At 42.1% G+C, this 16,102-nt stretch overlaps 2 protein-coding genes across 2 annotated transcripts in view; one reads left to right on the top strand and one right to left on the bottom strand.

Annotated features, from left to right (window-relative positions):
• Window positions 1-147: 147 nt before the first annotated feature.
• On the top strand, window positions 148-6,288 carry pno1 (partner of NOB1 homolog). The gene is given in 7 exon segments (NM_001140842.1): window positions 148-440; window positions 821-970; window positions 1,058-1,141; window positions 1,697-1,757; window positions 2,319-2,436; window positions 2,552-2,622; window positions 5,784-6,288. Coding segments are annotated over 7 exon segments (753 nt in total). The 5' UTR covers window positions 148-239; the 3' UTR covers window positions 5,852-6,288.
• Window positions 6,289-6,388: 100 nt separating this feature from the next.
• Window positions 6,389-16,102, bottom strand: part of LOC106578839 (calcineurin subunit B type 1) — a 31,754-nt gene continuing 22,040 nt past the window's right edge. The window contains exons 3-6 of the mRNA XM_014158042.3: window positions 12,317-12,493; window positions 10,992-11,051; window positions 10,557-10,741; window positions 6,389-9,265 (exon numbers count right to left, since the gene is read on the bottom strand). Coding sequence (XP_014013517.1) covers window positions 9,218-9,265; window positions 10,557-10,741; window positions 10,992-11,051; window positions 12,317-12,493 — 470 coding nt within the window. The 3' untranslated portion in view covers window positions 6,389-9,217. The remainder of the gene's footprint in view (window positions 9,266-10,556; window positions 10,742-10,991; window positions 11,052-12,316; window positions 12,494-16,102) is intronic.

Below are 16,102 nucleotides of genomic sequence, written 5' to 3'. Positions count from 1 at the left end.
ATACTTGTGAATGTCGTTTTATTTTCCAAATCATTACATACTATTCCCTAGCAGACATGAATATATAATGCCATATAAAAACATTTTTTTTTTTACCCATACAGAATTATGCACTGCACTCAGGCGCGTGTTGAACAGACTTTGGGTCCTTTCCAAAACACGGGAACAACCTCGTGTATAACTTCATGTACCTCTCCTAACATTTTGGCTTTATTTACTGTTAAAAAAAGGAATTCGTTATGGACACTGATAATAATCCAACAACGGAGGTAGTTGCTACTACTATGGACAGTGAAGACACAACAGAAGCGTTCGTAAAGGTGAAATCAAAGAAGACATCGAAGCGAAAACGCGAGATGGATGGAGTCGATATGGAGGCTGAGGACTCCGTAGCATGCAAGCGGCCTCAGTTTCCACCTATTTCAGGCGACAAACTTAAGGTAAAGTAAATCCAACATGTTATATATGAGTACATATTTCTTACTTAATTATTACACTTAGCTTGAACTTTGCCTGTTAGGGTAGAACATTTTTCTCGTCCCGTGTAAGGTCTGGGTCTTGCACATGCGCAATGTCACGCTTTTGCTATGATTGTTCTTACACTGCCTAAATAAATGGAAGCCTTCATCCCGCACTAATATTAAGTGTCACTGTCTCACAAGACTACATTTTAGTCAGTCAGTGCGGTTTTCTTCTAGTGTAGGCTACACAACAATGTCATGAAACTGTTGAAGCTACCAATGGACACAATCTGCACATACCACTGAGAAGTTGCGATGACATTTCCACTGTCCTATTTTTTTTTGTCTCCTTGTTTCAGGGTGGTTCTGATGAGATGCGTAAGGTTGCTGTCCCGGCCCACAGGTATACCCCTCTGAAGGAGAACTGGCTGAAGATATTCACACCCATCGTCGAGAACCTACAGCTCCAAGTCAGATTCAACCTCAAAACTAGAAATGTGGAAATTAAAGTAAGTGCAATGAGATTACCTGAGTGACTTTTATTTTTATTGGTGTCTAGAAAGTAGGCCCTAGTAAGAACGTGTCTTTCATTTCAGACTTGTAAAGACACACAGGACATTGGCTCTCTCACGAGAGCTGCAGACTTCGTCCGAGCCTTCGTTCTAGGATTCCAGGTTGAGGTAAGCAGCAGCACCTTCTGGGAAAGGAAGGCATTATCTTGTTGGGGTGATGAAATGTGAAGGATCCATTCATCCAGCAGCACTCTACTATCTCTGCTCTATATTGACATAGTGAGAAGTACAGGCCATCTCCCTTCTTTCAAGTCAAATATGTTTAAAGGGATAGTGAGAGATTATGGCAATTATGGGTACGTTTTTCTATGTACCCAGAGTCAGATGAACTCATGGATACCAGTTGTCACTGCGTGGAGTTTGAAGGCAGTTTCGTGAGCCATTGCTAACTAGCGTTAGCGCAATGCCTGGAAGTCTACTAGATCCGCTAGCATGCAGTAGTCTTTACTCTAAACATGCTGACTAGGCCTAAAGCCTAATGTCTAGTGAGAATACAACCCCACTGTTTATCATATAAAAGGAATCTGACACCTTGTCTCTCTTTCCCTTGGGAGGCCTCTAAAGTTTAATTTAAATATAGGCTATTAATTAACCCTAACGTCTATTGACAATACAACTCCCCTGTTCTGTTGAATCTAAACATCACCTTGTCTGTTTCCCCAGGATGCTCTTGCTCTCATCAGATTGGATGAACTTTTCCTAGAAACCTTTGATGTCACAGATGGTAACTAAGGGCCTGCTTGGCAGCACTGTTATGCTCTACCTTTACAACCTACAATATTTGTAGTCAGGAATGGAATTGAATGGATTATGAGCACTGGCCAGCCAGGCTTGTAAACCACGATGTGTACTTGCCCGGTAACATTCTGTTCCATGCGATATTTGAAAAGACATTTCACTAGTCATCGGGCTAGTTAGGCACACTTTCTACTAGCCCGGTCTGAAAACACGCTAGCCCAAGGCTAGTACTTATCTTAATTTCATTCCTGTTTGTAGTATGTAAGCTCTTTTCACTACTAAGTGCACATTTCTCTGGCTCTTGGTTCTTTCTTTCAATTAATCGTTTTTATTGTCAGTAAAACCAGTCCTATTGTCTACCTTTTTTAAAACCTTTTTAATATTTTGTGGCCCGGGACTACAGATGAAAACTAGCCAGCTGGCTAAAAATGGCACATTTCCAGAACTTTTGATTGATGTATATTGTCACTGTCAAATAAGTATGCACGGTCTCTGCCCATATTAAGTGCATTTAAAGTGCATTAACTTTTTTCTGTTTCGTTGGCAGTAAAACCACTGAAAGGAGACCATTTGTCCAGAGCTATTGGGAGGATAGCAGGGAAAGGAGGCAAAACAAAATTCACCATTGAAAATGTGACCAAGACCAGGATTGTTCTGGCAGACTCGTAAGTAGTGCTATGGCGCCATGTTATGATGTAAGTTAGAATTCTAGGTCTACACTCAAAGACTATTTATGGTTTAATCATGGCCTCTTTTGTTGGTGTCCTTAATATTTTACAGAAAAGTACACATATTAGGATCTTTCCAGAATATTAAGATGGCACGGACAGCGATATGCAACCTCATCTTAGGTAAGACTGAAAGAGATGTGGAAGTTAGAGTGGTGATGAGGAAGGGGAGTATACCGTGTCCAGAAGCGACACCATTCATTTTCAGGTTTCACTCAGTCTTCTTAAGCTTTGTTTTAATATTGACAGTTACAGCTGATTTCGGGATTGAATATAGATTCGATTACCTTAAATATAAGTCATCTGATTTGTTTCTCTGAATTGTTTCATCAAACTTATCGCCGCCAGCTCCTGATATCAGGGCATACAAACTGTCTCCTGAATTAGTTTGTGTGCGTGTGCGCCCACATGCGAACTAGGCCCGAGTTTGTTTTCCCTGGCTAAACTAGCTGGATGGCTAACCTAGCTGGATGGCTAAACTATGCTAGTTTTCGTCCTCATTGCCAAACTTCATAAATACCGCATCCTCAACTGCAAAACTCCTTTACTATTATGTAACTAAGAAATGATCTGGAAAGAAACTTCAATTATTTGTTTTGTTGTTTGGTTTGAAATATCTGTCGTAAGACGACGGTGGTGAAGGATTTCATTGCTACTTACCTCGGATACAAGTTCAGTTTTGAGATCCATTGGCGTCGGATTAGCTGGACATTTCTGACTGGTCTTGGAACTGACAACGTGCAGCCTCTCCCTGCTTGGCTCGATGGGATATGTAGTGATTTTGCCAAGACATCCAGATATGTACAGTCTTGTACCCTTAACCTTTTTTAAACTGACTCGTATTTGTTAAATAAGTCAGACGTTTATTAATATAATGAGTAATCCAGGAATGTCGTGAGTTAATTGACAAATCAAATCAAATCAAATTTATTTTTATATAGCCCTTCGTACATCAGCTGATATTCTCAAAGTGCTGTACAGAAACCCAGCCTAAAACCCCAAACAGCAAGCAAAGCATGTGAAAGAAGCACGGTGGCTAGGAAAAACTCCCTAGGAAAAACTCCCTAGAAAGGCCAAAAACCTAGGAAGAAACCTAGAGAGGAACCAGGCTATGAGGGGTGGCCAGTCCTCTTCTGGCTGTGCAGGGTGGATATTAAAACAGAACATGGTCAAAATGTTAAAATGTTAAAATGTTCATAAATGACCAGCATGGTCAAATAATAATAATCATAGTAGTTGTCGAGGGTGCAACAAGCACGTCCGGTGAACAGGTCAGGGTTCCATAGCCGCAGGCAGAACAGTTGAAACTGGAGCAGCAGCACGGCCAGGTGGACTGGGGACAGCAAGGAGTCATCATACCAGGTAGTCCTGAGGCATGGTCCTAGGGCTCAGGTCCTCCGAGAGAAAGACAGAAAGAGAGAAAGAGAGAATTAGAGAGAGCATATTTAAATACACACAGGACACCGGATAAGACAAGAGAAATACTCCAGATGTAACAGACTGACCCTAGCCCCCCGACACATAAACTACTGCAGCATAAATACTGGAGGCTGAGACAGGAGGGATCAGAAGACACTGTGGCCCCATCCGATGATACCCCCGGACAGGGCCAAACAGGCAGGATATAACCCCACCCACTTTGCCAAAGCACAGCCCCCACACCACTAGAGGGATGTCTCCAACCACCAACTTACCGTCCTAAGACAAGGCCGAGTATAGCCCACAACGATCTCCGCCATGGCACAACCCAAGGGGGGGGGGGGGGGGGCGCCAACCCAGACAGGAAGACCACGTCAGTGACTCAACCCACTCAAGTGACGCACCCCTCCCATGGACGGCATGGAAGAACACCAGTAGGCCAGTGACTCAGCCTCTGTAAAAGGGTTAGAGGCAGAGAATCCCAGTGGAAAGAGGGGAACCGGCAAGGCAGAGACAGCAAGGGCGGTTCGTTGCTCCAGCCTTTCCGTTCACCTTCACACTCCTGGGCCAGACTATACTTAATCATAGGACCTACTGAAGAGATAAGTCTTCAGTAAAGACTTAAAGGTTGAGACTGAGTCTGCGTCTCTCACATTGGTAGGCAGACCATTCCATAAAAATGGAGCTCTATAGGAGAAAGCCCTACCTCCAGCCGTTTGCTTAGAAATTCTAGGGACAATTAGGAGGCCTGCGTCTTGTGACCGTAGCGTACGTGTAGGTATGTACGGCAGGACCAAATCGGAAAGATAGGTAGGAGCAAGCCCATGTAATGCTTTGTAGGTTAGCAGTAAAACCTTGAAATCAGCCCTTGCCTTAACAGGAAGCCAGTGTAGGGAGGCTAACACTGGAGTAATATGATCAAATTTTTTGGTTCTAGTCAGGATTCTAGCAGCCGTATTTAGCACTGAGAAAGCAGCAACTCTACAGCGCGCCAAGGACTAAATAACTTCCAGACACGAAGGATCGGTGGAGCTTCTCCACACCCCCACTCTATTGGCCATGTGAATTAGGCATATAATCACGTCTCACCATTGCCCAAGTCCCGTGTATTAAAATGGGAAGTGTTTTAGGCAATGCCACACAAGTGTTTAGAGCATGGCGCTTGTAACGCCAGGATTGTGGGTTCGATTCCCGGGTCACCCATACGAGTAGTGTATGCAAAGATAACTGTTGATTTGAGTAAAAGCATCTGCTAAATAGCATATTATTTATGTTTGTGTGTGTGTGTGTGTGTATGTATGTATATATCTATATCTCTATATCTCTCTCGTTTGGACACCTACTCATTCCAGGGTTTTTCTTTTTGTTTTTACTATTTTCTACATTTTAGAATAATAGTGAAGACATCAAAACTATGAAGTAACACATATGGAATCATGTAGTAATTCTTGCCATAATATGGACTTGGTCTTTTACCAAATAGGGCTATCTTCTGTATACCACCCCTACCTTTTCACAACACAACTGATTGGCTCAAAAACATTAAGAAGGAAAGAAATTCCACTATTTAATTAACAAGGCACACCTGTTAATTGAAATGCATTCCAGGTGACTACCTCATGAAGCTGGTTGAGAGAATGCCAAGAGTGCAAAGCTGTCAAGGCAAAGGGTTGCGACTTTGAAGAATGTAAAATATTGATTTAACACTTATTGGTTACTACATGATTCCATGTGTTATTTCAGTCTTGATGTCTTCACTATTATTCTACAATGTAGAAAATGGTTAAAATAAAACCCTTGAATGAGTAGTTGTGAACTTTTGACTATGTATTATTGATATTATACATGTCTATTTCCCCGTACAGGAAGTCCCCCTTCTAAGGTGTACGGTAACATCAGGGTCGTGGCCAGCAGGACAGCAGAGAGATTCTAAAGTCACACATGGATTTATATTCTCATCGCCTGATGTAAGTTCGGTATTCACCAAGATTCTCAGTAGGATCTGATCTAGGACCGGTTTTGCCTTTTTAAAACATGAATAAGGTAATATGGATGGGTGGACCTGGTCCTAGATCAGCACTCCTGAGGTGCTTTTTGGATGTGGGCCTGCCTGCCAGCTTCCAGGACTTTTGTTATTGAAGCTGGACATATTGATCTGGGGAGTGCCTACCTGCCTTCCACATCTGGACTGGCCTGTCTCTTCCCACAGGGGATATTTGCATGTAAATGATTTGCCCCTTTTTCCTAATTGTCTTTTGGATTTGTTTGATTTAAATAAAATCTTAACAAATTGTTTGAGGCCAACGATTAATTGTTACACCATATCAAAGTGAAAAGTTGAGTTAATGTAAATAAAAATGCAGAAACCCTAATGTGAAACTGTTTAGTTTTCTGTGAGACTAAAGTGCCAAATTGACCCAGAAACCCCATGACACACCAGGGAAACAAAGTGATCACACACAACTTGTACTTAAAATGTTTCAAAGTGTTTATTTTTTAATTTTCATACAATATCAAGTTTCCAACAGTCCCACGGCATCAGATGCAGCATGCAGAGAAAGGGGAAAATAACTATTAGTCAAACTTAACCGTTTCAGTTTCCACACAAACTAAAAAGCACCGAGTCCCCTTCAAAGAAAATAGAAAGTAGTACTTGCAGAACTAAAGTCTGACCTATATAGACGACGGAATGGAAAGCTTCTATACAAAACAGTGCCGAGTACAGTGAGTGGCAGTTGACTTTGGGACCAGATTTTTACTGGAATAGAAGCATCATCTCGCTGATCCGGGGGGAAAATACAAAGTTAACATGTAGTTCAGTTTGTTTGGATTACTGCTCATAATGTGAACAATTAACAAAAGTTGGGCAAAATCCAATATGTTTCCCAGTAGATTATTAAATATAATTACTGACCTCACCATTCACGTGTTTAACAAGGATTATTTAAATAGTTCATCTACATGCACAACGAAAATCATGCAAACATAGGAGGCCCAAGCAAAGCACCCTATGTGATGCACTCACTTTGACCTGAGCTATGGGCCCTGGTTAAAAAGTAGTGCACTATATAGGGAGCATTTGAGACATCTCATTAAAAACAATGGTTTCCAAACCAACTATCGAATCATTAAAATGCAACCCGCCGCCATTTTGTTACGATTATTTTCACGGGATGCCCATTTCACCTTAAATTACGGTTTGGTTAAACTTGTGTCAATCTCCCTACTGTGAATACCATGAAGGGAGAGGACCGACGAGGTGATCGTGATTGGTTCTTAAATCTTGACTTTCTAATGTACAGTATTCCCATCGATCATGTCAAAAGTTTGAGTAACTCCGTTGTTGCATTAGAAAGAACCCTGTACTATTCATGGGTGGTTTTGACATTGGCTGCTGCAGCCTCTCTCTACTAAAGATGAGCAGACATTGACCTAATATACAGTTACAATGCTGCCTGCAGTTGAGTCTCAATAAGATACCATAACATTCTATATTCCCTCAATAACTCAGACATTCATTCATCTTTCATCTGGATATTTTAGGATATTCCTCAGTTCTAAATAAAATACAAATACATAGATGGTCCATGGTAAGAGATTTTTTCGACTTGAGTGATCAAGCTGTACAAGATCCTTTTATTCATCCAATTGTACACAAGGTGCAACAGAACATTTGACTTTATCCCAAGACACACAAAGAGGTTAGAGCAGGGGACTCTGCCATACTACGGCGCCCGTGGGGCAGTTGCTGTGGGGGGGTTAAGGGTCTTGCTCAAGGGTACAACGGCAGGTTATGCCATATAGGATTTGACACCAGCAGCAACCCTCCGGTTACCAGCTCACTTCCCGTCAGACCCGGGATTCAAACTGGCAACCCTCCGGTTGCTGGCTCGCCTCTAACTGCTAGGCTACCTGCCGCCCATTTACTTTGCATTGGGGGATTGTCATATGGTTCAACGTAAAAACGTGTCGTTAAAGTAAAATACATAAGTATACAAAGACATCACTTTCTTGGCATCTATCTCTACGTTTAGAATAATAATCTCCAACAGCATAAATAAAACATCCTATCACAAAGCTTCCAACAGGTATTCTATGTTTAATGTGATCGGAAGCTTAATTGATCTAATCCAACCTGCTCAAGAATCAAATGGTTTAATTGATCTAATCCAACCTGTTCAAGAGTCAAATAGTTTAATTGATCTAATCCAACCTGCTCAAGAGTCAAATGGTTTAATTGATCTAATCCAACCTGTTCAAGAGTCAACTGGTTTAATTGATCTAATCCAACCTGCTCAAGAGTCAACTGGTTTAATTGATCTAATCCAACCTGCTCAAGAATCAAATGGTTTAATTGATCTAATCCAACCTGCTCAAGAGTCAACTGGTTTAATTGATCTAATCCAACCTGCTCAAGAATCAAATGGTTTAATTGATCTAATCCAACCTGCTCAAGAGTCAACTGGTTTAATTGAGCTAATCCAACCTGTTCAAGAGTCAAATGGTTTAATTGATCTAATCCAACCTGCTCAAGAGTCAAATAGTTTAATTGATCTAATCCAACCTGCTCAAGAGTCAAATGGTTTAATTGATCTAATCCAACCTGTTCAAGAGTCAAATAGTTTAATTGATCTAATCCAACCTGCTCAAGAGTCAAATGGTTTAATTGATCTAATCCAACCTGTTCAAGAGTCAAATAGTGCAAAAGAAACTGCTGTTTATTTTTGAAAATAAAATTAGCATCTAACCATTAGTGATCATGCAGCGAGCGTTTGACTCATCACAGACCAGTCCATCACTGACAGCAATGGTGGATACTTAACAATACGATATGTCCTGGTTGGCACTTTATACCCTACGTTTTGAATTGTAACCGAAATCAAGTATATTATTTAACGCAACACCTCAGATAACGACACGTTTCCCCACAAAAGAAACATTATAGATATACTTGTCTATAAAAAAAGAGACCAGAACGAAAATAAATATTTAAAAAAATAACATTACAAAAAAAATGTGACAAAATATAATCAAGCCAAACTTTCTCCTCCCTCCCTCAAACTGGGATGCTCTTACAAACGAGGATAGCTGTCCTTCAGGTTATTGAGAGGATCGGAGTTCAATAACACAACTAAATTGGCTTCGTGAAGCTTGTGGTTTGTTTAGAAAAAAAAGTGGCTTCACGGGGAGAGAGAATACTTCCATTGAAATACACAAAGTGTTTGCCAGACGTCTTGAGCAGATCTTCAGAGACCGATGGAGAAGAAAGCGAGGGGGGGAGAGGAGCGGAGGGACAGGCTCACACATCTACCACCATCTTTTTGTGTATGTCAAGGCCACCCACCACCTAGGGGAAGAGAGAAGGAACAGAACCAAATAGTTCTTATTGTAGTTCTAATTCCAGTTCTAGAGTAAAAGCAGGCTGGAACAGATTGATTCTTAATGCTATTGGCTAAATTAGCAGAATTCAAAATCATGCAACATGGTTCCAACTAAGAGAGGCAACTTATTAACACTAGAATAACTACTGTGTCCTTTTAATGAATGAGTCTCTTCAAATGAAGTCACACAATCCCTTCACGACAACCTTGGGCTGCTCCAGCACAAACCAATTATAACCATGGTCCAACATTCTGAGTTGTCCTGAAGATAATACTCCCACAGAAACAGTGTTTCAGTTCAGGACTCTAGAGCAGTGGTTTCCAACCTGTGCTCAGCCAATTCTTTTTTATAAAAAATGTAATTAAATACAAATAGATTTTTTTCTTACAAAGAAAATAACAGTTGGGAGTATTAATTGTATTATAAGCAATTTGACATTACTTTTCATAATAATAATAATAATAATAGGCCTGTAATTTGTTACATTCACTGCTAAAATGTACAATATTTTACTGCCAGTGGTGGTCCTCGAGAGCTGACGGTGATTTGGTGGTCCCCGGAACATAAAAGTTTGGGAACCGCTGCCTTAGAGAAATATGTGCCAAATATAGCTTATTCAGAAGACTGAAACAGAATACAGAACTTTCATAGTGAAATGGGCTAGAATCATGCTCTATACATAACATTACCCTGCACTGAATAAGCCCTCTGGTGTGTTAGAGCTGGGTAGGACAAGCCATCAACCATAACAGCCCTCCAGAACTGGAGTTACCCCCCAATAGGGTTGCACAATTCTGGAAAATGTCTTCTGCGTGCAGTATGAAGGAAGTTAGAGGTAGTTTCGCGAGCCAATGCTAACTGGCTAAAGTCTCAAGGTACAGTAGCATCTTGCAGTATCCTTTTAACCCCCCGCCACCCACGACCCCAGTTCCCCAGCCATCATGACCCCAGTTCCCCAGCCACCACGACCCCAGTTCCCCAGCCACCACGACCCCAGTTCCCCAGCCACCACGACCCCAGTTCCCCAGCCACCACGACCCCAGTTCCCCAGCCACCACGACCCCAGTTCCCCAGCCACCACGACCCCAGGTCCCCAGGCACCACGACCCCAGTTCCCCAGCCACCACGACCCCAGGTCCCCAGGCACCACGACCCCAGTTCCCCAGCCATCACGACCCCAGTTCCCCAGCCACCACGACCCCAGTTCCCCAGCCACCACGACCCCAGTTCCCCAGCCATCACGACCCCAGACTTACTAAGCAGAACTCTTCGAAGGATATCCTGCCGTCTCCGTCCTTATCTGCGTTGATGATGGTCTTGTCCACGATCTGCTGCAGCTGTGTGTCCTTCAGGTTGTTTCCTACCATCATCTTCAGCACCTGGAAGAGCTCCCCGTTGGAGATGTAACCATCCTTGTCCATGTCGTAGATCCGGAAGGCGACTAGAGGGAAGGGGGGTCAGGGGGGAGAGAAACGTGGAAGGATGTGTAGGTAAGTCAGCGATCCTGAACACAGACCTTTTGGTTTTGTATTTTGGAGAAAGCCTCATCATTGATGCTATCAGGCATTCTGTTTCTACTTTGGCAAGTGGGGGACAGGGAATGGGTTTTGTCTTTGTAGATCAGATCATTTAACTTTGTGTGGTGAGAGGTGTATGGATGTAGTGGAGATGGAGTAGATTTGTCTACTTACAGCGAAGCTTTGACTCCTTGTCCCCCTTGACACTGAATTGTGAGACTCCCTCAATGAATTCTGATGGAGGGGAGAGATGGTTTAGAGTCAGACATTATTTGACTTCTTATACTGTACGCAATAATTTTCTATAAATCGGAGTGATCAAATAAACTACATATGCATTCATAAGTTCAAATAAAATCTCAGTAGCAAACTACTACAATCCATACTTAGGGCTATATTAAATCAGAACGCCCCTTTTCCTCTATGCAACTTTTAAAGGCAATGTTTTCGCTGAGACCGCATCCACGGTAAACGATGGATATGTCGGCTCAATCGGAAATGATCTTTAAAATGTAAATCGTGCTGTATCCGGATGGAATCTAGGCTATCTAGTGCTGACTGTCCTGCGTTAAGTGTCGCTACTGTCTCTGCAGGTACTGTTAGGAAGAGTAGGCCAAGAGAAACACTGGAAGTCTAAACCAGTCCAGGCCAAAGTCCCAACCTCTCTCCCTGGTCATCAAGATCCTTTTGTTAATCATGCAATGTGATTAAAGGCCCAATGCAGCCATTTTATATCAATATAAAATCATTTCTGGGTAACATTTAAGTACCTTACGCTAATGAGTTCCATTAAAATGTGCAAAAATAGCTATTTCTCAAGTAAGATTCTTGCTAGGACTGTCTGGAAGTGGTCTGAGTGGGGAGGGGAAAACTGAGAACTAGCTGTTATTGGCAGAGAGGTTCAGAACTCTCTTTCTTATTGGTCTATTAATTAATTTACTGCCTGGTGATATGGAAACCTGCTGATTAGAAGGTCCTGTGTAGATTGTATTTTCAACCAACAACTATCAGGAAGCAGGATCAATGAGTTAGCCAGCTAACTTTGATGAACAGACAGAAATAAATATAGATCTTCTGGTTAATTAAGAAAGATAAACTTAGATATGTGTGTGTTTGGTTGTTGAGTCAATGAGACAATGCCCATATCAAGCTTTTCTTTCTAAAAAAATAAAAAGTTATTTCAGACAATTCATTTTCTGGACAGCTCATTGATCCTGGTTTGTATTATACCCCTCTAGTGTAGGCCACCATGTACTGTGCTGGGACATTCTCAGACAGGAGGACAATATACCTGTTTACCAACACTGATGTCCCTGATATTATTGGCCTTGATTTCAGCAAATGAGCTTAAATTCAAAGACATTGTTGGTCCCAAGCATTTATTCACCAGTAAAAATGGTCATACACAATGGTATAGGCAAAAGCACAAACAGATCTGGGACCAGGCTATAGAAGGAAACACCAGATCTGGGACAGCCTACTCTTGCACTCTGGCTTACCCTTGAAGTCCACCTCTCCGTTTCCATCGGTGTCGAAGATGTCGATGACCCTCTGAACCAGAGGGTTCTGCTGGAGTTCAGGCAGAGACATGAACTCCTCCACGCTAAGGGACCCAGAGTTATCTAGGTCCAGTTTCTTAAACCTCTTTCCCAGCCGCTTAATCTCATCAGCATCGACTGGAGGGGACAGAGAGAGAGAGACGAGAAAAGAGAGACCGACAGACAGGCAGGAGAAAAGAGAGCGAGACAGGAGAAAAGAGAGAGCGAGACAGGAGAAAAGAGAGAGCGAGACAGGAGAAAAGAGAGAGCGAGACAGGAGAAAAGAGAGAGGCGAGACAGGAGAAAAGAGAGAGCGAGACAGGAGAAAAGAGAGAGCGAGACAGGAGAAAAGAGAGAGGGGATCATGAACAAAATTACATGAGTAGAGACGTTACATTTTGGTAATTATTTAACAGACACTTATTCAGAGCGACTTCCAGTCAGTGTATTCAACCAACGTAGGCAAGACCACCACATACAGTTTCACAGTCATTGCAAGTAAAAACCTTCGTCATCAAAAGTAGCCGTCAGCTTACCTAGATCTCCTGGAATATAGACACGCAACACATTAACACATACACGGGTAGATAAATGCAGGTAGGCACCCAGCAAACCCTGTACCCACACACACATAATGTGCTCTAATGACGGTATGTAGGCGAGGACTACGCTCTTCCTACACAGACCCGACACGGCAACAGACCCGACACGGCAACAGACCCGAAACGGCAACAGACCCGACACGGCAACAGACCCGACACGGCAACAGACCCGACACGGCAACAGTGCCTTTAAAACACAGGCTGGGAAAAAAACAGAAGATCAAGTTAACTACACAAACATTTCCTGAAATCTTCCAGTTGAGTGAACTTACATCTGTTGTTGGCCATGTCGATGTGGGTAGTACAAACAGCCCTAGCTGTCCCCGTCCCCGAGGAGAGCTTGTTGCCCTGTGCCTTGTGAGCTCCTGCCATTACAGAGACTACTGATCCCACCTAGTTTCTGTTGTCCCCTCTCACAGTAGCATGGGGTAAGCCTTGTAATAACATAGATACTAACTACAGTATAAGCTTATTCAGACACGCCATGATCACGTGAACCGGTCTACCCCCCCCCCCCCCCACAATACTACTCTAATCTGTACTACCGATAGTCAGATATAGCTATTCATCTTTAGACAAACCTCAGAGAATGGAGAGAGAGAGAGCGAGAGGGAGAGAGAGGAGGGGGGAGTTAAACTGAGAGGGAGGGTAGTAAAGAGAGAGAGAGAGGAGAGAGAACAGAGACTTAGCTGTTGCAGAAAGCTATAAGCCAGAGAGAAATGGAATGAGTGTGAGAGAAAGGGAGAGAGAGATGTGTGTGTGCATTTTGGGTTGGACGACGCCACCATGCATTAGCCTGATGACTAAACAGAAGCTAGAGGGATGACTGTGTGAGTGGTATATGAGTATAGAGGCAGCAGTTGCTGCATGCACTCCACAGCCTGATCTCCGGGGAACAAATCTGCCTTGTGCCATCTGTCTCTCACTACTTTTTCTCAGAGAAGGATATATTGACGATGTACTAACTTACATTTGTTTAGGCCTAATGAAAGTGGTTAACTAGATTGCTTAGGCCTAATGAAAGTGGTTAACTAGATTGCAGTACACAGATACAGTAGATTATGTTATGATATTTCTGTGTGGGACTGAGATTATCCCCTAATGCAGGGCTATTCACATATTCCTGTTCTACCTGATAATTAAGTGGTTTTTAAAAGTTATGTAACTTTCAAAATACAGAAATCATCTCCGTGTGATGCTGTGTTTTACATCACACGATGCTGTGTTTTACATCACACGATGCTGTGTTTTACATCACATGATGCTGTGTTTTACATCATACAGGGATGATTCTTAAATTTGAAAAGTTACATAACTTGAAAACTTGATTGCTGAAAAGCAAAACATTTTGGGACTGTGTCAACAATGGACTAATGAAACAAATACCAAAAGATAGTTTTTGGGTGGAATTTTCTTTAATTTATGCCTTGCTACTTCACACTTACAGTAAACTGTCCCTTCTTCCAAATTGAGTATTTTAGTCTGGCTGACACCACTATTAGGTGACATCATGTGTTTGAGTCTGGCTGACACCACTATTAGGTTGTACACTGGACTGTTAGTTAAAGTCTGTACTAGGAGTAGTAGACTGGACTGTTGGTTAAAGTCTGTACTAGGAGTAGTAGACTGGACTGTTGGTTAAAGTCTGTGCTAGGAGTAGTAGACTGGACTGTTGGTTAAAGTCTGTACTAGGAGTAGTAGACTGGACTGTTGGTTAAAGTCTGTACTAGGAGTTGTAGACTGTACAGCTATACATACATATATGTTCAACTATACAGTTGAAGTCGGAAGTTTACATACACCTTAGCCAAATACATTTAAACTCAGTTTTTCACAATTCCTGACATTTAATCCTAGTAAATATTCCCTGTCTTAGGTCAGTTAGGATCACCACTTTATTTTAAGAATGTGAAATGTCAGAATAATAGTAGAGAATTATTTATTTCAGCTTTTATTTCTTTCATCACATTCCCAGTGGGTCAGAAGTTTACATACACTCAATTAGTATTTGGTAGCATTGCCTTTAAATTGTTTAACTTGGGTCAAACGTTTCGGGTATCCTTCCACAAGCTTCCCACAATAAGTTGGGTGAATTTTGGCCCATTCCTCCTCACAGAGCTGGTGTAACTGAGTCAGGTTAATAGGCCTCCTTGCTCGCACACGCTTTTTCAGTTCTGCCCACACATTTTTATATAGGATTGAGTCAGGGCTTTGTGATGGCTACTCCAATACATTGACTTTGTTGTCCTTAAGCCATTTTGCCACAACTTTGGGAGTATGCTTTGGGTCACTGTCCATTTGGAAGACCCATTTGCGACCAAGCTTTAACTTCCTGACTGATGTCTTGAGATGTTGCTTCAATATATCCACATCATTTTCCTCCCTCATCATGCCATCTATTTTGTGAAGTGCATCAGTCCCTCCTGCAGCAGAGGCACTGAGTTTGAAGGTAGGCCTTGTAATACATCCACAGGTACACCTCCAATTGACTCAACTGATGTCAATTAGCCTATCAGAAGCTTCTAAAGCCATGACATCATTTTCACAGTCAACTTAGTGTATGTAAACTTCTGACCCACTGGAATTGTGATACAGTGAATTATAAGTGAAATAATCTGTAAACAATTGTTGGAAAAATGACTTGTGTCATGCACAAAGTAGATGTCCTAACCGACTTGCCAAAACTGTAGTTTGTTAACAATAAATTTGTGGAGTGGTTGTAAATCAAGTTTTAATGACCCCAACCTAAGTGTATGTAAACTTCCGACTTCAACTGTATATTTTACCTCTTGGTGATGTAATTCAGAAACATAATGTTAACTTTCACTGCTATGCGGATGATACACAGCTGTACATTTTCGATGAAACATGGTGAAGCCCCAAAATTGCCCTCGCTGGAAGCCTGTGTTTCAGACATAAGGAAGTGGATGGCTTCCTGTTAAGGCTAGGGCTGATTTCAAGGTTTTACTGCTAACCTACAAAGCATTACATGGGCTTGTTCCTACCTATCTTTCCGACTTGGTCCTGCCGTACATACCTACACGTACTCTATGGTCACAAGACGCAGGCCTCCTTACTGTCCCTAGAATTTCTAAGCAAACAGCTGGAGGCAGGGCTTTCTCCTAGAGCTCAATTTTTATGGAAT

Source organism: Salmo salar, chromosome 19 (genome assembly GCF_965601325.2).
Source record: "Salmo salar chromosome 19, fSalSal1, whole genome shotgun sequence".
In the NCBI taxonomy this organism is placed as follows: Eukaryota; Metazoa; Chordata; class Actinopteri; order Salmoniformes; family Salmonidae; genus Salmo; species Salmo salar.
Note: the sequence above shows the minus strand (reverse complement) of the source record. Positions and strands in the feature narration are given on the sequence as shown.